The 24,362-nt window shown below is 38.1% G+C and overlaps 1 protein-coding gene across 2 annotated transcripts in view; it reads right to left on the reverse strand.

Moving 5' to 3' along the window:
- Positions 1-16,434: 16,434 nt before the first annotated feature.
- Positions 16,435-24,362, reverse strand: part of EYA2 (EYA transcriptional coactivator and phosphatase 2) — a 970,866-nt gene continuing 962,938 nt past the window's right edge. For both annotated transcript variants that reach the window (XM_044089920.1, XM_044089919.1), the window contains exon 17: positions 16,435-17,242. In XM_044089920.1, the coding sequence (XP_043945855.1) occupies positions 17,162-17,242 (81 nt within the window). In that variant the 3' untranslated portion in view covers positions 16,435-17,161. The remainder of the gene's footprint in view (positions 17,243-24,362) is intronic.

Here is a 24,362-nt window from a genome sequence, read left to right on the forward strand (position 1 = left end):
TCTTAATTGTACTATTTATTGAATGTTCTCAGCATTATTGCAGTTTGGACTGATGGAGGGTGTATCCTGAAAGCTTTGCATGGAATAAAGACTTGTTAGTCTTCTTCAGTCATTTTTTATTTGCCACAGCAGTTTGAATTTCATGGCTTCTTCTTGATATTGCCTGGTGTACAAATAGTAGTCATTCTCCACAAACACTTTTCTGTCTCCCACTTTTAGTACTATGTCCTTCTTCCACAGTTTTGTCAGAATCAACTCCTTCTGCTGGTAAGATTGAATCTTTAGTATTAAAGGTCTATTTTGTTTTCTCATAGCCAGGTTTGGAGCATACACAGTTCCTATTGTGGAATACCAGTCTAATTGTTTATTTGTGCTTTCATAAAATTAACACAGTCTATTCCTTCCAGTTTCTTGGGGGCAGCAGAAACTCTAAGGTTTTCCTTGTGTGCTCTGTTCTCTAATTCTATTATTTTTTTTTAATATTTCTCCTTGTGCATTCTCATATTCAGCCAACCTTTTCTTCATTTCGACTTCTGAGTTTTGCAGTTTTATTACCTTATCTGAATATCTGTTTAAAGCTTCTCCATTTTTTTTCCAGCCTTTTATTGTTTGAGTTGATATACTCCATCAATGTTTCATTTATTTTAGTCAGGTCTGTGTGCAGTTGCCTTATAGTTTCCTCTAGGTTACTGGAAGTAATGTCTGGAGCTTGCCCTGCTTTTTGATGAATAGCTGCAATACTCTTCTCAGTCAGTGTTATTATTATTTTTTTTTTTGTTGTTGCCTTTTGTAGCTGATTTTCCTTCAGGTCCTCTGTATTTCTTTTTTCCTGGAATCTAGGCAGTGCACTTAGTAGCCAGTTACTGACATTTACCCAGAAATACAGGTCCACTGGCTTTCTCTGCTAAGTTCCTGTTTCCCATTGGGAGAGCTAGAATTAAGTTGTTGTTCAATGTGCAGCCACCTTGGAAGAGTGTTGTAAAACATTTTGAGGCAATTTCATATCTTTTAGGGATACAAAATTAATGAAACAAAGGCAATAGCTGTAAATTATGTACATACACAAAATTTGGTTCAGCAATATCTATATTTATGGGGACATGATAAAATGAAACACTTAGGAGTATGGATTAAAAGGATTCTGGTGTGGCAGCTAAGGATATGTGGGAAGAGACTATACAAAAGATAATACAAAAACTGGGAAATTGGAAGCTCTGTTATATGGATATGGATAGTAAGATACAAGTAGTTAAAATGTTTTTATTCCCTTTAGTTTTATACACACATCAAGTATATTTTTATCAACTAGAGGAGAAGTTGTGGATAACAATTAATAAAGAGATGAAGGATTTTATCTGGGAAGGAAAGATGGCAAGAGTTTAATGGGATAAGCTGATTCTTCCAACTGAAAGAAGCAGTTTAGGATTACCCAATTTGAAGGGGTACTTCAGAGCTGCAGTTAAGGTACAGTTAAGATACATAGCACAAGCAGAAATCTATAATTCAAAGTGGAAGGGATGATGAAATGGTGGAGCTCAAGAAACAAAGAGAGACTGGGGTTTGGATGCAGATTCTTAAGGAGAATAACAATAACCATACAGAATATTATATTCATAAAGTAGCAGAAATTATTCTAAGAACTATGCCAACACAAAAATGAAGAAAAGAGATTCTGCTGGTATGGATGACTGCAATTAGGGATATAGACAATAGGCAAGGGGGGTTGGAATTTATTGGACAAAACTGACAAAATAATCAAGGTATTTGGAGCAAATAATTAGAGAAACAAAAGTAATAGAATGGGAAGAGGCCAAAGATTTATTTGGACTGCAGGCTAGAGATTGCCTTCCATATGAAGGATTGATTTCAGAGTATAGGCAAAGAGAAAGAAATAGAGGGATGCTAAGTGAAAGAACAGCACTGGTAGAGTTTTTAGTAGAATCTAGAACAGGAATTGCTGTTAAAAAAGGAATAAGATAGCTGTAAGAATCAATCAGAGGAGGTTAGAAAAGATTGGGAAGAGAGAATGGATAAACAATTCACAAAGAAATGATGGGGGATATATGTATGCCTCCCAAATATGCAACAAAGTCTAGAAGATTTATAATCTTTGTTTGGAAGTGTTTACATAGGTATTTTTATACTGTAAGTAGACTCCAAATAATTATTTCCTCAGGTAGACAGCAAATGCTGGAGGTGTGATGGGGAAGAAAGAGGTAATTGGTAACATATTTTCTGGGAGTATAATGCATTGGCAGACTTTAAAGATTCCCTACAGACTGCTGTGTCAGAGATACTGGGTGAGCAAATTGGTGTAACTAAGGAAATTATTTTTTTGAGCTATGACACCAAACTGGAATTATCTAGACATAGTAAGACCTTGCTGAGTCTAATTATGGTGGCTGCCAAAAAGCAATTACTTGAAAATGGAAATCAAAGTATAAACCAACTTTACTAGTAGTAGTAAATATAGTAAAAGAGATAAAACAACTGGAATTGGGATCTTTAGAAAAGTGTAGGAGAAAATTACATAGAAAAAATGGGAGTTGTGGGAGCAATTGGGCCCACTTTTAAATACTGAAATCTCGAGTTTTAAAAAAAATGAACCCAAAACATCAAGATTTCGGTATCTCGACATTTAAAAGTGGGGGGAAAAAGACAGATACCTAAAATAAAGTCAATAAATGGAACCGGAGGTGAGCAGTAACACGTACAACCAGGAATATTCCCACAAAGCAGATTAATACTGTCAGACAAAGTATAGCTTTATTAATAAAAAAAAAAGTTTTTAAACTGTCAGTACAAGCTGGCAGCTTCCTCAGAATACACATAAAAAACAATTGGCAAAGTAAAGCAGCTTATAAAATAAGGTCGAAATAGGAGTGTCATAATGACATCACTTATCCAAAATTTAAAGGCATCCTCTCACAAGTTCACTAGTTGCAAACTTTTAAAAAGAACTGAACAGCAGTAATTAAAGAATATTGTTAGAGTTGTCACAGAAAATGGACTCTTTACACTCTCGGATGGCAGCAGCTCTTCCAGTCTTCCATCTCCCAGTGGATCAACAATTTAGAAGCGTTTTGCATTTCCTGAGTTAATGCCACTGAGCGACCCGGCTTCTTCTGGTGAGTCACATCCTATATCAGTTGATTCGATCACTAGTAATTTAAACTGCAGTTGAAGTATCTTACTTCCAACAATGCTTAACGAGAATATTGTAACTGGTACTTTTTTGAAAAGACAGGGGGCTCAACTATTGGAATTACTTATCAAGCATTATTCTTTGAATATCACTTTTTTAACAGAGGAAGTTAAACTATTGGACAACACTATTAAATCTGATATTGAATTCCTTCGATTTAAATTTGACTATGACAGAATCTTCATCAGTATCGAGGGGCTCATGACAAGATTAAAACAGAATAAAATTAAAAAACTTAATAGAGATAGAGTTGCTTACAGTCAGTCACGTGCATACCCCAAAATTCAACCAGGGCCCAACACTGGGCTTGATAGTTTTGATGGGGTTGAGTCTGAAGTGGTACCTTCAGGTTCTGGTAACCATCATGCTGACCGGGATTTACCTGTTCCAAAACCAAAACGTCCTAATAGATTGTATGTTAAGTCGACTAACAACAACGACAGGTTCAAGAACAACCATTCTGACTCTGGTCCTAATTTTGGTAATAACAATTTTTTAGGACAACAACAACTAAATTCTATAATGTAACATCGGATAATTTTGTGTCTTCTTCTTTACGTATCCAACACAATATGAATGGTGATTTCACTATTTACAACTTTTCTGATGTTACTTTGGCACCCGAGCTTGTTGAAATTATGTCCCGTGGTAATACTTTTGTGCCCAGCTCTGACTTTGATCTCACCAAAACGATCTTGGATTTAAAATGTTATACCAGGAAGTTAAACTTGGACTTAATTTTTAACAACTCTATGGCTCCATCTATGGCTGAGTTGAAGCACCTTCAACCCTCCCTTGCATTCTGGGTTAAAGGTCTTTGAAAATGTCTGTGAACTGGACATTAGACAACTAAAGTACACCAATAATAGGTCTAAGGGTAATCATTTCCAGAACATTACCTTTGACCAGAGAAAGGCATTATCTGATTTCAAATTACTTCCTATTCGGACAATCAAACCTGACAAAGGGGGAGGACTTGTGATTTTTAACAACAGTATGTATATTGATAAAATGTCTTCTGTCTTGAATTCTCCAGCTTACTGTCCCTCGTCCATCAGTGAAATGAATGGTAACAATAGGAGAATTAGGGGTTACCTCAGGGACATGTTCCTGGAAGGCAGAATTGATTTGGATCTTTATAATTTTCTAGATATCAAAAGTGCCAATGATGTTTGGCATCCCCAAGATACACAAAAATCTTGAGAACCCACCCATGAGGGCACTTATTGATGGAAGGTTTTCAATGACGTACAATAGTTCTAAACTCATTGACCATATCATCTTAAAATATTTGAAGAAGATACCGTCCATCTGTAAAGATTCTTGGTCTTTCCTCAGTAGTATCGATAGCATCGAATACAATCATGACCTCAACTTCCTTACAATAGATGTGGTTGATTTATACACATCGATACCACATCAGGAAGCTACCGAGTGGGTAGGGTTAAAGTTAGAAGATTTGGGTGCCACAGAAAATGAAATTAGTATAGTCACAGAACTGCTTGGTATAGTCCTTGATTCCAACTTTTTTATCTTTAATGATAAAATTTTTTACAAAAACAAGGTATAGCCGGATGAGCCAGTGTGGCTAATATCTTCATGGCCTTTTGGGAAACCAAATTCATTTTATCAAATCTTACCTTTAGTGGTCAGATATGCTTCTACACACGTTACCTGGATGATATTTTCATCTTGTTTAACTATGTCCCTAGTGGACTACATGAATCACACCACCTCCTTCTTGAGTTTCACATCTACTTTCTCTACCAGAACAATTGACTATTTGTAAGATGTACCATTCTGCAAAGAGGGAAATCCACACATTGCACCTCACTATTACATTTTTCTAGTCAGCATCCTTTCAAACAGAAAAGGGCCATCGTTATAGCCAGCTGGTCACTGACTCAGCATTTAAGGAAGAATGCCAGTTTCTTAAAAAACAATTTTGAATAGAGGCTATCCCAATTCACTAGTCGATGAAATTATCATCGAAATTGAAATAAAAGGTTTCTTTAAACCGCTGAAAATTCAGCTGTCCATATGGATCCTATAGACGATGTCTCTCATTCAGCTAGTAGTGGCAGGTTTGATAATTTAATCAAATGCAAATTTGCCACTAGTTTTATCACAGCCTTCAGTAGTGATGCAGGGAGAATTTGTAACATCCTGAAGAAAAATTGGGATTTCATCAGGAATGATATCCACCTCTTTGAAAAACTGGGCCCTTTTCCTAGGGTGGTGTTTAGAAAAGGAAGGAATCTAAAAGAACTTTTGCAATTAAGACAGGAGGTTAATTACATCAAATGTAAAGGCTCCACTACCTGTGGTTCCTGTAATTAGTGCCAACTTATTAAAACAGGTAGCTTTTTTGTTGTGAATGACAGTAAATACCACATTCATCACACTATCAACTGTAACACGACTTCAGTCATCTATGGAGCCTTTTGTAAATTCTGTCCTCTATGCCATTAGGTCTGGTAAATTAGAGAATGCTTTAGCCAGGCACATTGAAAATTTTCCTGAACATAAATTTCATTTTATGGGTATTGATCACATCCCGATCAGTATTAGAGGGGGGCCTTTGTCATTGTTACTTGAACTACGTGAATTGGAATGGCAGATCAAGCTCAATGCCTTCCATTGCCCGGGCCTCAATGACAACTGTAACATCTCAGTGATTTTAAAAATGAGAAGTTACACTAAATAGGGATGTCTGATTTTGCTATACATCTAGTGATAATATGTATACATTTATTCCTAATTTCTTGTAGATTGTCAAGATATTTATATATATAGTATTTATATATAGTTTTTTGCCATTAAGAAGTGATCAATAGTTCACCTTTTATTAGGGGTGACCAATAGTTTTATTTCTTATTATTTTTTTCTTATTTCTTATTTTTTATCCATTAATTTTTCTATGTTTCCTATTTCATGTAGGTAGGTGTATGTCCAGTAACTTGACACGCTGATATTTTTAATAAGCCTTTCTTTAATAGCTTATTTTTAACAGATTTATACATATATCTTCGTGTGGTATTCGATGGTTTTTTGCAATTGTTTGTATTAGCATTCATTGTACAATATTTTAATTACTGCTGTTCAGTTCTTTTTAAAAGTTTTGCAACTAGTGAACTTGTGAGGATGCCTTTAAATTTTGGATAAGGAAGTAGTGATGTCATTATGACACTCCTTATTCCGACCTTATTTTATAGTTGCTAATTGTTTTTATGTGTATTCTGAGGAAGCTGCCAATTTTTATTAATAAAGCTGCGTTCAAGCTATACTTTGTCTGACAGTATTCATCTGCTTTGTGGGAATATTCCTGGTTGTACGTGTTACTGCTCACCTCCGGTTCCATTTATTGAGTTTGTGGTGCTGTCTTTTTTCACCTAAAATAAAGTGTTTACAGGGGAGTAAGCCCCCCTCCACCCCCCACGTGGGGGGCTCCACCCCCCCTACTTAAATATACCAACTCCGAGATGGCACTACAGTGAAAAGAACGGTAATGCTCCTGTTGCACTTACTGTTCTCTTCTCTGTAGTGTGATCTCGGAGTTCATATATTTAAGTGGGGGGTGCAGGGGGGGCTTGCCCCTCTGCAAACACTATTTTAGTTCATTTGCATTTTTTTTTCACTTTTAAATGTCGAGATACCGAAATCTGTGTTTTGGGTTCGTTTTTTAAAACTCGAGATTTCGGTATTTAAAAGTAGACCCGGGAGCAATACATGAAGAGGAGGAATTAAGTTTAAAGAAAGCAGGATTTAAGTGAGCTATGGAAAATGTGATTGACAATGACTGAATAGATTATAAGTGATGTAGAATGTTTGCAAATAAAATTATGTTAATATGGTTTGTGATGTATAATGTTTACAACTAAAATTATGTCAGCATGGTTTGTTTTCATTTCTGTAAATGTATGATTGCCTATGTCATACGTCTTAATTTAATAATGATGTTTCTTGTTTGAAAAAAAAAAGTTTATGGACTTTGTGGTTGGTTGCACCAAAGATGTAGACAACAGTCTGATTTATTGTCTAGGTTGTGGTGGATCGAACTGACGAAAAACTCAGAAGTTAAGAAGGTCATAAAGCGCTACAGGCAAGGCATGTTACAGCATGAAAAAATGATAAAGTTTGGAAACTACCCTTGCCAAGTGACATTCATAAGGCAGGTGCATAGGATGCCAGTGTATATGGCCATGTTCAAAGAAATGTAGTCTGAAGGAATTAAATGATAGTTGATTTTTCTTATGCATTTTCAACTCTAGGTGACTTCAGACAGTTTCTTGGTGGCACCATTCCTTCTTCAAGAGTGACATCTAGAAGTCAATTATTTTAGAAATAATGTATTGCAAAGTGAAAAAAATAGATGGCCAAATATTTTGAATTTAGATTTTGTGGATTCAAAGCTGGTTTTCACATGGAGTAATTTAACACCACAGATAACAGTGATCTCTGTATAGTTGTTCTTAATGTCTGACCTAATGCTTTATCTAACATGCCCCTAGAAAGCCAGTTTATATAGGCACAATGTACACCTTACAAGAAAAAAAATAGCAGGAAATGTTGATCTTAGCAGAGAAGCTGTGGCTCTGGACCAAGTTACAGTTTATTTTCAGTCAGAATGTGAAGCCCTTTAATATCATTAAATATGACCACTCCAAATGGAAATTTGCCGTCAACATCAAATCCCTCCCCTCTTTTTCTCACTTTGTGCACGGGATTGGGGTGTTACATCAACAGTGACCATCACCTACAGCCAATTTTCACACTGCTATTTCTAAAAACTACAAGCCCTGATAAACCTTCTTTGTTTTGTTTGGGAAAACTAATAGAAAGAACAGTAATTACAGTAATAAAACATCATATAACAGGCCAATCTTCTGATATTTAGCAGCTCATCTTTAAATCTGCATAATCAATAATAACCTGTAGTCATTTTCATGAGTCCAATTCACATGCATTTGATACTGTCAGTTATGGAATTTTACTACAAATTCACAGTCAAGAATCATTAACCTTTTTACCATCAAATACATAGATGGATGATTATAGGAAATATTTTGGCTTATAAAACTAAACACTTCTGCTGGTGTCTGGTGAGCTAAGGGGTGCCTCAAGGCTTTCTTCTTGGACCCCACCTTTTATCGGGGTATACTGATGATGTGACTATTCCCAGTAACTACATGCTTGCCAGGTACACAGACAACATTAAACTGGGCCTACTTACAGCATGTCACAATTATTTTCAAAATACATTTAACTACTGTTTCAGATAAGGCTTAAAACTGAAATTAACTTTAAATGCAGACAAAGCTTAGCTAGGTATGGAAGCTTCAGGGATACACGGGTATATTTTACAGAAGGCTGTCCTATTTCAAAGTCAACTTCCATAGATTATCTTGGAGCTTTAGCTGATAATAAATTACCCTTCTCTTGCCTCACATGCTTATTTTTTGCTCAGTACAATATTACTTATGTCATAGTTGTTTCACAGCTCAGGGTACTAACTGCTTGGGTGGTCAGTTCTGCAGTTAGGAGCAATTTGCTTGTGGATAGCTTCATAGGTGATTACTAGGCTAATGGCACAACAGCCTTTACAAGCCTAGCCAATAATACATAGGCTATGATAATATTATATTATAATTCCCCAGATATGGGATGGGGTAGTATCAGAGTATTGGGTCTTTGGGTGTTGGAGCCCCGAGTCATTTTACAGACTTTCAGATGTGCAGCACATCCCCTAAAAGCAACTTGTTACCATAACACAATAGTCCTTCCTAGCTGTCAAAGCATGGCTATCTGATTCACATCTGATTCTGAACCCTTCCAAAACTAAACTGACGCTCTTTCACCCCAGCAAATCACAAGACCCCTCCCAACCCCTTTCCAACTACATTCCTCAAACAACACCATAATGTTAGCCATAACTCAAACTAAATCATACCTCTCAACCCCTAAAAGCAACAAATCTGGACAAAGCCACAAATAATGGGGGGACAAAGGCCCAAAAATAGGGACACATTTTAAATATTGCTCTTACAAACTTAGAAAGTTGATAGAATAACAGGTTTTGCATTAGCATGAATTTTCTGAAGGGTATAAAATCTGAAATTCAAATGTCTGCCATTATTTTCTGACTTTAACCCTCAATGATTTGCCAGTGCTTTATCAGGAAAAAAAACAATTTTATGAGAAACAGTCTAAAAATATGAAGCAAAAATCTGGACATTCTGCAAAGATCTGTACAGTTGAGAGGTATGAATTAAATTACTAGGCATTCTAATAGACAATACTTTGAAATTCAACATACACCTATCTCAGTACATCAAGACACATATGAAACTTGGTTCATTGTACAGAATCAAGCCTTTCCTGACTAACACAAGACGAGTGATAACCAGAACTCATCTTCTCCCCACCCTGCTATATGCCTCTCCTGTCTTCACTAGCATTAGCAGAACTGATCTAGCCAAGCTTGAAACCTGCTATAATAAAATAGCCAAATTTGCTACTAACTCCCCACATAGGTCTCAACACTGATCAGCCTTACATCTACTAAACTGGTAGGAATTACCCCACTACTTAACTTCAGCTCACCCTTGCTCACCAACTGGTATACCATCCTGAAAAAACCTGCTCTTCAACCAATTCTTCAGCCTTATACTAACACTTGACTACTTTCATCCTCCAACAAATCTTTATTAAAAGTCTCCAAATCCAAAGATGGGGACTCTTTTCTCTAACTACATCTCCAAAATATTGAATACTATCCCTCAGCCCATAATAACTGCTACTGACCTAATTCACTTCAAAAACAGCTAAGGGTCTTCCTCAGTAACAACTGGCTCTGCTCATGTACCTGTCCTGGCTAAATCCCTTCCCATCTGTATTAGCTCATCTACTTACACTTCCACCATTCCATGGCCACCATATGTAACTTACTTATTGCTTCACCTGCTATCCCTCCCTCCTCATCTGCAACATTTCATCCTGCTAACTGCTTCTCATGTACTCACCTTACATTTCATCCCTGCCCTACCTCTCTCCTATTTTTTTCATCCTCCTCCTTCCTCTGCCCTCCTCTCTACTCTCCTCCCTTTTCTACTCTACTGTCAATTTTTATTTCTCTTCAAAGTTACTTAATCTAATTACATACTTTTCACTCAGGCTTCCTGCCACTCCTCTATCTGATGTACTTGTAGATAACCTTCACACTGTTTGCATTACTGCGTAATTATTCATCATTATCAAAAAATTAGTTTTACTTTTTAGTCATTTTAATCTATATAACTCAATGTACTTTATTTTTACTTTTAAACTTTTTAATCTATGTAACTCAATGTACTTTTATGATGTGTATAACTTGTATTTCTCTAATAGCTTTTCATTGTCTCTGGAGCTTTTCTTCCTGGGCCTCCACTGAAAATTGGTTCTTGCCCAGTTCGACTATCCCACTAAACAAATGTTAAATAAAATAATGTTCAATAAAATAAAAATAAAATAAAAAATCATTATCATTGAAAGAAGGCTACTTCTCAAGGCTAGATTCATACCCACCTGGGACACATTTTCAGAGAGCTCCATCATATTTCTCCTCATATAGTCCAGTGAGGAACATCTTAGGTCTTTTAAGCCCACATGGGCTATGACTGTGTCATACTGGTACTTGTGGTTTAAAGATCTAAATGAATGCATGATCTGGAGGATCCTGGCTCCAGGCAGGCAGCCAGACAGCTCATTGTGATCTTCTCCTTGTTTAGCTTTGTAAGGGGATATCAGTATGTCTTAAAATGGAATCCCGAATAACTAGAATATTTGCCTATATGGCGTGTTGCCTTATGGGCTTGGAAGTGGGGCTGCTAGGATTTTCAGAGTTATGTTTTGTGGAGGCACTGTCTTTTTGAGTGTGTGCAGGGCCACTGAGAGATACTTTTAAGAGGTCTTGGAGGTTTGGGTAGATTATGTGAGTACCTCCGTATACGTGGGTCTATGTATTTTACTTTAGTTTTGGTAGTGAGTGTTTGTGGTGTAATGCTGACAGCCTGGTTTGCATTTTTCATGTGTGTACATGAGAGTTTTCCTTCAATGACATTGTGTATCTACTTCTTCTGTTCTAAAATTAAAAGGTACATTGTATTTGTCTGTTCTAAAATTAAATGGTTGTCACTGAACATGAGGCAGTTACTACACTGCCTCAGGATGCCCATATCCACCAGGCTAGAAAAAGAAATGACAGGGAAGTGCCTATCCATTATACCAGATCCTTAGTAGATAGGAAGAAGTAGGGAGAGTCACTTATAGGTTTAAGTAAGTGTTTAGTAGTTACTATAGGATGACCTGCAGTGGTGCTGTGTTCTGCACAAACTGGCAGTTCTTTGAGCAGCTATGAACAGTGAGAGACGAAGGAGAGCATTTCCTATAGAGGATTTTAAACTGGAAAGGTTTGCATATATACAAGGCACAGGTAACCATTTGCCCATCGCACAAACGCAAAGTTTTTATACCAGCAGGATGATAGAGATTTACATAGTTAAGCTCTCAGGCCAATCAGATAAACAGATATTAAGCCTTCCACCAGCAGTTATCAGCTTGGATGGGTTGAATCAGCTCTCTGCTCTCATCAGAGTGCAAAATAAAACCTTTTTAATGTAAAATTAACTGATTGAGCTCTAGTGCAGTAACAAATGCTTTACGACAAAAGGCAGAACTCCCACAGTATCAGGACTCCTTGGAAATAAGTTTATAAATCCTGAGAAATGTTCCCAAATACAGAAAATATGCGCAAATGTAGGAAAACGTCTACAAACACAGAAAAACTTTGCAAAACGTAGAGATATTTTGGCAAACTCAGGAGAACATTGGTAAATTCAGAACAGCTTTTGCAGTATCAGAGGAGGTTAGAAAATATCAGGATACTGTTAAAACGACCTAAGAGCAGTATAATAACTAACAGATGGCATTTATTTAACAAGTACAGGGGGAAATAGTGATACATTCAAACAAATCAATAAATGCAGTAAAGAACTGTAACATAGCACTGAGATAGTTAGAACATGTGTACAAAAATACTCATATCAGCTATGTAGGTCCACAGGTGGCTTTAGATGCAATCCAAGATCTTGTAGTCACAAGTGTCCAAGCTAACTACAGGGAAGTTCTGAATAAATAGCACGAGTGTGTGGTACTGTTTAAGTTCTGCAGGACAGTAGTTGTCTACAAAAACAGTAAGATGGCTTTTCATTGTCTGTCGCCTTCTGCTTTCCCCAAAGTGCAATGACAGCAGGCCTAGTTTAAAACTATATTCTGGTTCTCAAAGTTCGTTTGGAGACCTACATTTTAAAATGATCTTCTACTACTTCTCACTAAGTTTAAAACTATATTCTTGTTCTTATAATTTATGGATTGTTGTAAGTAATGATATTTGGGTAGAAACTAGGTCATATGAGGCATTAGTTTCATGTAAAACTACATTTGACAATGAAGTGGATAACAAGTAGTCCTTGGGTAATTTTTTTTTTTTTTTAGATTTGCAGGCATAACAGCTGTTGATTCACTTGTCACTTGAACTAGAAACTAGCAATGATGGTACTAAATAATTCATGTGGTTCTTTTGCACATCTTTATAATAAAATCGTACCTTTTATTTTTGATCTGTTTAGGTTTATGTATAAATGTTAGAATAGTTGTGACATTTTTGTGAACCTTTAGCTAGTGCAGCTAAAGATATATTAAATGTTAAGATACTGTTAATTACTGGATCATTATTCCCATATTTCAGTAAATAGATCAACATCCAAGCAACACTGACAGAACTTATGAGCTTCATATGAAAGTGTGAAGCCTGAAGAAGCCGTAACTGCAAACATTTTTAACTAGCTAATAAAACAGACTTGTAGTTTAGACTTGTGGTTCTAGGATACTCACTTTTTGGCTTGCTATTACTTGGAGATACCAGATTTGATAACAAACTTGTTTCATTTGTGACACTCCATATGAAAGCTCAGAGGATGAACAAATGACAGTATGTGTGCATGGCTAGAATGTTTATTGAGGTAGTGTTAGTTGTCTAAAAAAATTACAAAAATGAATATTTATAGTGTTTATTTTGCCTTATAATATCCAATTTAAGAGCTAGCATCTAATGAATGCTACCCCATTGCCACTGTAAAAATTTGTGCTGAATAGTTTGCCATTTACATTCCTTTAGTAACACGTATGGTTCTACAGATATGAACATTTGTTTGAACTGTGACAATATAAGTTGATTCTGGGAAAAGGCTCAGGATGCAAACACTATTTGTTAGAATACAAATTCCATAGCTCCATTGGAGGGACTGGGTTAGAATGGTTCAGACAAAGGAGCCCTGCTTGGTTTTATGAAATAATTTTCCCTGAGTCTGTTGATTTAGTAGTTTCACTGAAGCTGATGAGAGCTTTATGTGCTCTGTCTAGGGCTGCCATCTTTAATGCAGCCAGAAGAGCACACATGGTGATGGAATCATATGATTACATAAAATGAACAGTACAATACTATCTGTTATCTGTTATTCATCAGGATAAATCAATACATTTTAAGGGTGCAGCCTTAATATGTTTCCCTTATATTAGTTATGCCACTTGGTAGAAAAGACATGGACTTCTTGGTGTGACAGTTGTTGCTCGTCCCTCTCTAACATACATGACAAGCAGGCGCGGTATTTCGTTTAGATGCTTTAATACACAGAAACACATCAGGATGGATAGCAGCATCATAAAATACAAACAAACTAGCTAACAGACAGACCTTACATACATACATGCTTACTACAAAAATGGCAGTCAGACTTGCACATGCTCAGTATTTAAACACTTGTGCAAGCCTTTGGATAGCTTCTTAAAGGTACATACACACACATTGAGCTACAACAGTGAATATATCACTCTAGCATTTTGCTTGTACCTATGAAGGTAGTATATGAAGGAATAATGAGTGTTTTGGTGGTGATGCTATAGTCTGGATTTAAAAGTTAGAGAATTTGCAGCAAAGTCTTTTGTAGTGGATAAAGAGGTTAGATTTGTAAATGTATACATAAATCTGCAACACATGATGTGTGCTGCCTGAGACTGAGCCAAGTGTTAAGAGGTGTTTTTTTTTAACGGAAGTAATTTTCTGCAACTTAAATATGCTTTATGCCCAGAACTGACATGGACTGAGATTTTATGCTTGTAGAAATATCACATCTTGTTGTTTAAGCAGTGTTAATTTTATGTCTATTGTTTAAAAAATATCTATATTAATTTTATGTTATGTATACACTGAGCTGCATACTATTTTGGTTAGAAAAACATACCAGCCCCCCCCATATACTTATGGGTAAAGATCTCACACCTTCAATTAAATATTTATCTTAGTGATTTGTTATTGTCAAACATCAACATCACATTCAAAAATAATATTACTGACCCAAAGTTCTTCCATGATGCATTCTGCAGTATGCATTTTTACCCCGCTAATTTCCTATCCCCTGCCATGTAGACACGATTGTCCCCATCACTTACTAAACAGGCCCCGTCATACTCCTGTGTCATTTTATTGCATATTCTGAATATTGGCCAGGATTCAGAAAAGTGCCAAAAGTACACTCTTTCTACTGCTGGTGATAACTGTTTCCAATTCTTAGGCAACCTTACTGTAGTGCTTACCTTGAAGAGGTGCAGCACTGGGGTGGGCTGTCTTTCCAGCCTACCTTAAATGCTAATGAGATATTCTGGGGCAGCAGCATATGATAATTAGCCATGCCCTCTCCCTCGGAATTGCCGGCAGTAAGTAAATTCATAGAACCACTCTGCTACATAAATCCTTACCACCAGCAGTGTCACTTTGCAATCACCCATTACTTTAAATGACAGAAATTGTATTAGAGGTAAGTGCCAGGCAGTTTAGTGGATAGGTAGTGTTGAGGAATATGTGGATATGTGTATGTGTGTGGCTGAATGTGTGAAAGCATGTAGAGGTATGAGTGGTGTAGGTGTGTGTGTGTGTGTGTGTGTGTGTGTGTGTGTGTGTGTGTGTGTGTGTGTGTGTGTGTGTGTGTGTGTGTGTGTGTGTGTGTGGTCAAGTTAAGGCAGGTGTGTGTGTGTGTGCGCACGTGTACGTGTGCATGTGCATGTGTGTGTGTGTGTGTGTGCACGTGTACGTGTGCACGTATGCATGTGTGTGCGTGTGCGTGTGCGAGTGCAGTTGGGTGGGGGGGCTCGATGCACATTGAGTGTATGTGTGTGTGTGTGTGTGGGGGGCTGCCATATCTAAAGTCCCCTTCACTAATGAGTAATCCTGCAATACTGGGGGATAGTAGGCACCATAGGCTGATAAATAAATTTTAAGCCCCTTCAAATGTTAATAAAACAGGTAGGTTGTGTAATATGAAAGTAGTATGTGGGTGGGAACTATAGACAACTGGAAGATTCTTGAATAATACCATAATCCACTTACAAAGTTAACAAAATATGTGTTCTGGGGCATTGAAGAATGGAATACAAAGATGCATAAAACTCGGAATAAAAAAATTCATGAAACTATAATGTCTGACATTACTGACTGACTGTAATGGGTCATTTCATATGGGGGCAAGTGTCTTTCTAAATATTACTCTAATTCACTTAAATATATAAATAATAGAGCAACATGCCTTGCATCACAATGCATTTTCTGAACAATAATAATAAGAATGAAACACTAATGACTGGCATTATTGATTGTAATCATTCTTCATTTATGAGGGAAGGAGAAAAATAAGGAAGCATCATGGTGGTCTTGAAATCAAGGACAGGGAAGAGGTATGGTGATGTGTGTGTGTGTGTGTGTGTGTGTGTCACCAATGGTGAGTTGTGGCAATCATTAAGCAATTCAGAGACATACAAATTAGCTGAAAAATTAGGTCTTTCCTCATTACACCTAATGTGTCTCTGAATCACTATTTCTGAGATCACACTAAAACGCCCTTTTTGCCATAGCCTTATTGCTGCTACATGCTTCGAATCCTGACTATTGTATTCTGAAATGGAGGATTCTAAATTTTCACTTGCCTGTAGTATCATTTGGTTATAACATGCAGTCATTCTGAAACTGCTGACAGGAGTCCCCTGTATCCATAGTAATGCACATAACATACATAATGACATTTTTGATCATTAAATGCTAAAGTTAACCATATTTCTGCTTGTCACAAAATATTGACTTTTTATTTGATGGATTCATCCCAAGATACTGTTTATTCCAAAAAACAAGATGGTGGAACAAGGCACATTATAGACACATGCACAGCCCATATACCATTTCCAAGAGATATAAACATGTACAATGACAGTGGCCATTACTACTGTACTGATTAGTGGTGTCCCATCAAGGTTTCTTGGATAACAGAGCTTTTAAATTACTACCCCCTGCATTTAAAAAACAAAACATACAAGAGTTGAAGGAACATTAAAGAAAGGTCAATTTATAAATAAAACTTCACAAAAATGATTACTCCACCCATACTGTTAAACAGCTTTCCTGTATGTTTCACCAAGAACAAGACACTATGCAGTCAACTGGCTCAGAGTCTCATCAATGGATTGTCATCATTATTGTATCCGGAAGATACAGGCATCACTTGCGATAGCCTTGGTTTATTGTTGATGATCAGAACAAGTATATATAAATAGTTCAGGTGACTTAAGACTTTAAACATTTTATCTGAGTTGTATCCGTTTAGTTATATAATTCAGTTTCTGTAAATCTTTGTCCATAAAGTCTTAAATAAGATACTTTCCAAAGATGTTGAAAATGTTCTTGTTCACATCCACAGCAAGGTATATTACTACATAAATGATCACTGCAGTCATATAAGTCTTTCACCCAAAATGCTGGATGAATATGCAGTTTTTGTTCCTTTTTGCAAATATTTTTTAAGTGGTCTTGAAACTTAGCTACAAATATTCCAGTTCTAGAGCATGTCTTAATGCTTCAAGGTCAGAGTGACACGAGATCCTCCAGAAGGGCATATTGTGCTGAAAAAAACAAAAAAAGTGAGCGTAATCAAGAAATTCAGTGTTTGATACATTTTTCTTTGTTTTCTGCTAGGATGTTGTATCTTCAGCAACTTTGTCAATGCTTACTTTAACATTTGTATCACTTATCATTCAGAAACACATAATTTACATGTTACACTGAAACACCATCACATTGTTTCTCAAATGGTGAGGCCAGCTTAACGAGGGGAGGGGGGGATGGGGGGCTACCTACTTGATAGAACTCTACAGCATTGTATCTTAGATGGCTAAGCCAGCCTCATAGAAGCAGATATGACCGTTGAACAGCACTCCAAAAACTATATATATATATATATATATATATATATATATATATATATATATATATATATATATATATATATGGGTCTACTTCACTTGACCTAAAACTCATTTGACCGACACCCAATTGACCTAAATTTCATTTAACTGACAACTCATTTGACTGACTCCCATTTCACTGACATTTAAGACATAGACTTGTGGGTTTTCCTTCATTTGTGACTTGCTTGGGATAAAAAGAATCACTGTAACTTACAGTGCTGACTGTTAGAATTCTGATAGTCATGTAGAAAGTAGTGTTGTAGTGTTTATAAATGTGGGTTTGTCTCTTTACATTTTTATGGGACGTATCTAAGGTAATTTGGCAAATGTTTGTCCATTCCCAGCAGAAGTGGCAGCGTGTAGAGTACTGTAAGGCAAGTTAAAGGTATATGCCCATTTCCCCACTGTAGTGCGATCCTGGAATTAGTATACATAATTGGGGGGGGGGGCACAGCCCCCCTTCTACATTGTTCTGTTTCTATTAAGAGGGTAAGTAAGTAGTTTTTAAGATCTGGAAAGGGTTAGTTATTTAAGCAATAACCCACGCCTGGGTGTGGGTAATGTGTATTTACCCACGGTTGGTGTGGTTTGGTCACGAGGGCGAAGCCCGTGTGGCCAAACAAAGACAACCGTGGGTAAATCCAGCATTACCCACACCAAGAAGTGGGTTATTGCTATTATACAATGACATTATTTAAGAAAAAAATACTTACTTTTCTTAAATAATGGCATTGTATAATGCCTCCTTGCTGCCCTTCCGCAGATGTCTGGTATTCTGTGGCAGTTCTGATGTACTGCGCATGCGTATGCTTACACAGTACATCAGAGCTGTGGGTGGAAGCAACGGAGAAAGCAAGATCTCCGTTGCTTTTTACAAAGTATCTTGCTATGTTAAAGGAGTTTAATATAGCGAGACAGCTTTAAAAAAAGCAACGGAGAAAGGAAGATCTCCGTTATTTTTAAAGCTGTCTCGCTATGTTAAACTCCTTTAACATAGCGAGACAGTGTCTAAAAAGCAACGGAGATCTTGTGTTCTCCGTTGCTGTAAAAAAAGACTTATACTAATGTTAAAAGTCTGGGCGACTGGACCTTTTTCCATTAGTATAAGTCTGATTTACAACGTGCACGCTGACCAATCAGCGTGCACGTTTTGGAATATTAATGGGGGGGTCATGGTATAATGGTGTTCTAAGTGTGCTTGTGTATGGTTTAAGATTTAGTATGTTGAAATTCAGCATTGTAAGCTGTCGGTGAAATGGGAGTCAGCCAAATGAAATTTAGGTCAATTGGGTGTCAGTCAAAGGAGTTTTAGGTCAAGTGAAGTAGATATATATATATATATATATATATATATATATATATATATATATATATATATATATATATATATATATATATATATATATATATATATATATATATATATTATATATGGAGAGAGAGAGACAGACAGACAGACTTAGAACATTAACAATCAGCATTAAATTATTTGGGATCCGAGAATATTGTCAAATATCAAATGCTTTAAAGAGTGAACCACATAACTGCAACCATTTTAGAGTGAATCTAAAATGATTGACAATCAGAAAAAACAAAACTAATATTTTTTTGCAATCCTCCCACCAGCACCTCCCACATGGGGGGGGGGCTGTACCTTACACATCCCCTGCTAATTATATATACTAGCTTGGAGATCACACATGAGCAGGGTAAGGACAAATTCCTTGACCTCTCTGCATTGTGATCTTATACCAAAAGGAGCAGGCTAATATACAGTTAACAGTGTTCACTTTTCAGAGCATTTGCTCATTTAACAGTTTGCTGTTCTGGACTGTAACCATATGTATTTTGGTACAGTGAAAAAAAGAGCACCACATAAACTAAAGTGCCATAGACAAGAGTCCTTAAACATAAAGAACAGTAACCAATGGTTCAATGCCCCCATGAAAAATGTGAAGCCAGTAGTATATATAGAATGTGTGGAAACTAATGCCATACTCAAAAAAAAAAAAAAAAACAAAGAACAAAAAGTGAATTTCTGGAAGTTTTGGAATTTGTCCTAGGCTTTGGTTTGTAAAACAGGCCATGCATTTTTGAAGAAATAAAACTAACAAAAAAAAAAAACAAAATTAAACTAAATGGTACAATGCAACAGATGTTGGCCATGAAAATGACTATGAGATTGCTGATAATTCACAGTGACTGGCTGGTGCAGAAGTGTCACTGCCATCATTGTGTGGCTGATCTACATTGCCCCTGTCTTGGGCGCTGCTTTCATTTTTGGTCTTGCTTCATGCTGAGGGATATGGATATTCTTCACTTGATGCAAAGAACGTTGCCAGAAGTAATACAAGGGGTAACAGATCTGCTGTAAGCCCTGATTAATAAATGTAATATTAAACATTGATATAAGAAATAGGTGGGACCTTGATTTTAGGCTTTTAAAGTGTCATAAATTTATTGACAGGGACACAGAAAACCATTATGCAAGAAACAGATATAAATCCTGAGGACAGACTACAGGTAGAAGAATACAGCTGAATGACTGCTGCTATATTTCTTTATGGGCACAGTGAAATGGTGTACTAGAAATAGCAATGTTGGGCACTCGGCAGTATCATTTAAAAATTAATGGGTTGAAAGGTTCATAGGTAAGTACTAGGCTATCGGCCCTGGGGCCTATATAAGCCTAGCCAAAAAGGTTCCCTGGCTTTCGCCACCCAAGAAAATTATTTTCCTGTGCCCATTCCCCTGTTAAGGAGTGCTGCAGAAGTGATCCTTGGGGTGAATTTCCTATTTCCCATCCAGTCGTCAAGGTTTTTCTTAAAGAGGACCAATGAGGAGCTTTGCTTGACAGGAATGGGGAGTTTGTTCTAGAGTATTGGGAGTCTCTGGGACAAGAAACTATCTCTCCAGCATGTTCTGTTTATTGTGGTGACAAGGTTTAGGTCCATGGAGCATGTGGTACGGAGAGATTGGTATTTATTTAAGTGTATCATGTCCAACAGCTCTGGGTTTGACATAGCTTTGTGTGCTAGGCAGAGATCACCTCTGAGTAGGCGATATGCGACGGAGTAGAGCTGGAGTTTTTTTAGACTGTCTGCGTATGGCATCTGTTTGAGGCTGGTAATCCTCTTAGGTATTTCTGTGGCCTCTCCAATTGTTGTAGGTGTCTTGTGAGATGCATTCCAAATGGGACATTGTACTCTATGATTGGTCTTATGAGGGATGAGTAGAGAGGAATAATGACCTCCTTTTTTCTAGAGGAGAACCCTTTTGTGATGAGGTGTGCCACATAGGATTTCCTGACTACTGTGGCGATGTGGTTATCAAAGGAGAGACTACTATCCACCTGTGTCCCGAGGTCTCTTATCACACTTTCAGTGTTTATTGAGCTACTGCTTATGTGGTAGTTCATAGGTACCGAGTTTTTCCCAAAGGGGATGACAATGCACTTCTTAGCATTGAACTTGAGGCCATGACTTTGACACCAAGCATCTGTCTCTGTGAGGCCCTTTTGTAGGATGTCAACATCATTTGGTGATTCGATTATGGCTCCCAGTTTGCAGTCATCTGTGAACTTTATTAGCCAAAGACCTTCTGTGTTGGCCTGCACTTCAGAGAAGTAGATGCCAAACAGGAGAGGACCCAGGACCGAACCCTGTGGTACTCCACTTGTCACTGATCTGAAGTTGGACCTGGAGTCGGCAACTTTTACTGTGTGGGTTCTGTCAGTGAGCCAGTTGGCCACACATTTTGTGACATAGGGGTTTATGCCCAGTTTAGTGAGTTTATCAATAATTCCGAAGTGGGGGATGGTGTTGAAAGCCTTGGCAAGGTCAAGATAGACTGTGTGCACTACCTTACCCTCGTCTATGGCTCTTGTGACTGCTTCAAAGAAGTCAGTCAGGTTTAGTAGACATGATCTACCTTTTACAAACCCAAACTGAGTGAGGTCCAAGGTTTGGAGGTTACCTATGTCTTTGTTTTTAAGCTCCAAGATGATACGTTCCATGGCCTTGCAGACCAGGCTCATCAGGCTAATGGGACGATAGTTACTGGGGTCAATGGTAGCACCCCCTTTGTGGAGTGGGATAACTGTTGCTGTACGCCATACAGTAGGCACATAGCCTGAGGTGAGGCCATGATTGTACATGGCACTTAGATGGGGTGCCAGTTCATTTTGTAGTTCGTGCAGTATGCAGCCTGGGATGTTGTCTGGTCATATGGATGCTGTGTTTTTGGCTTTGTAGAGGGCGGTCTTAGGTTCATAGGTTCATAAGTTGGTACTAGGCTATTGGCCCTAGGGCCTATACAAGCCTAGCCATAACAATTCCCTGGATATTTCTTCCCACAATATTTACTTCCCTGGACCTCTGTCTAGCAGGGCAACTGACATGATCCTCGGGATGAATCTCCTATCTCCCATCCAATCATCAAGGTTCCTTTTGAAGAGGGCCAAGGAGGCACTCTGCTAGACATGTATGGGCAGTCTATTCCACAGTATGGGGAGTCTCTGGGTCAGAAACATATCCCTCCAGCATGTTTTGTTCATTGTGATGACAAGGTTTAGATCCCTGGAGCGTGTAGCTCTGAGGGATTGGGATTTCTTTAAGTGGAGCATGTCCAACAGCTCAGGGTTTGGCATGGCCTTGTATGTTAAGCAGATATCTCTGAGTAGACGATATGCCACAGAGTATAGCTGGAGTTTTTTTTAGATGGTCAGCATATGGCATCTGCTTTAGGTCTGTGATTCTTTTAGTGAGATATTTCTGTGGCCTTTCCAGCTGTTGCAGATGTCTTGTGAGGTACATACCAAATGGGGCATTATATTGTATAATCGGGCTAATGAGGGATGAGTACAGTGGGACAATGACCTCCTTTTTTCTGGATGAAAAGCCCTTAGTGATGAGGTGTGCCACAGGATTTCCTGACTGTTGTGGCGATGTGGTTATCGAAGGTGAGACCACTGTCCACCTGTGTCCCTAAGTCTCTAATCACACTTTCAATGTTTAGTGTACTGCCACCTATGTGGTAATTCATGGGTACATGTTTTTTTCCAATGGGGATAACTATGCATTTCTTGGCATTAAGCTTGAGCCGATGGCTCTGGCACCAGGCATCTTTTCTGTAAGGCCCTTTTGTAGAATATCCACATCATTTGGGGATTCAATAATGGCTCCCAGTTTGCAGTCATCTGCGAACTTTGATAGCCAGAGTCCCTTAGTGTTGGCCTGCACTTCAGAGAAGTAGATTACAAACAAGAGTGGTCCCAGGACTGAACCCTGAGGTACTCCACTTGTCATTTGTCTGGAGCTGGATTTGGAGTCGACTACTTTTACAGTGTGGGTTCTGTCAGAAAGCCAGTTGGCAACCCATCGAGTGACATAGGGATTTATTCCCAGCTTAGTAAGTTTATCTATGATTCCAGAGTGGGGGATGGTGTCGAAGGCCTTGGCGAGGTCCAGATAGGCTGTGTGGACCGTCTTACCCTCATCCACAGCTCTGGGAGACCGATTCGAAGAAGTCAGTCAGGTTCAGGAGACAAGATCGGCCCTTCATGAACTCAAACTGGGTGGAGTCCAGTGTTTAAAGGTTGCCAATGTCTTTGTTTATAAGTTCCATGATAATGCATTCCATGCCCTTGCAGATCAGGCTCGTCAGACTGATGGGACGGTAGTTCCTGGGATCCAAGGTGGATCCCCCCTTGTGAAGTGGGATAACTGTAGATGTGCACCACTCAGTGGGCATGAAGCTTGAGGTGAGGCTATGATTAAACATGACACTTAGGTGAGGTGCCAGTTCATTTTGTAGTTCATATAGTACACAGCTCGGGATGTCATCTGGTCCCATGGATGCTGTATTCTTAGCTTTGGAGAGTGCGGTTTCTACCTGTGTGGCCATGATTACCAGAATTTGGCAATCTTTTGGTATTTAGATGGGCCCTTTAGGGGGTGAGAGGGGGGTGAAGTTGGCACTAAATCTATCTGCCACAATATTGGCAATATTCTTGCGATCAGTATATTTAATGCCATTCTGTTGTAGCTCAGGGGAGATCTAAGCATTGCCATTTAGATTCTTGACATAACTATAGAATGCCTTGTGGTTGTCTTTGGAATCTTTGGCAATTTTATTTTCATAACTAGCTTGAGGATTTTATGAGGGATCTCAGCTTCTTACTGTGGCTGGTGAGGGAGTTTTTTGCATCCTGGGATTTTCCTCTTTTCTGCAACAGTTTCTTCCTTCTGTTGTATAGTTTGTTTATAGCAGGGGACCACCAGATTGGCTTCCTTTTTTTGGAGGAGAGCATCTTGGTTCTATTTGGGATGGCACGATTCATGCATGAGTGGATGTGCTCGTACAGTGCCTTAGTGTAGGATTCAGCAATCAAACTTTCAGATCCCGTATGCATGGGTGTCATGAAGTTTGTAACTTCTGACTTCAGTAGACTGAAGTTGGCTTTGGAGAAGTTTTTTACAGAGGTTTTCTTACTGGGGTGGGGGGGGGATGTGGATGTCAAGGGTTATTTGCATATGGTCAGACCTGACAAATTAAGGGGTGACCACTGGTGTGGAGCATCTATCTCCCATGTTGGTAATGACTAGGTCTATGATATTGGAGCCCCTGGTGGGACAATGGATTAGTTGATCCAGGGCATTGGAATTTATGAATTCCAAGAACAGTTGGGAAAAGGTGTTGGTACTCGAGTAGTTTTCCCAGTTAATTGCAGGGTAGTTGAAATCACCTAGTATTATGGTGTTTGGCTGTATCTTAA

Source organism: Protopterus annectens, chromosome 12.part0 (genome assembly GCF_019279795.1).
Source record: "Protopterus annectens isolate FY-2018-M chromosome 12.part0, PAN1.0, whole genome shotgun sequence".
Classification (NCBI taxonomy): Eukaryota; Metazoa; Chordata; order Ceratodontiformes; family Protopteridae; genus Protopterus; species Protopterus annectens.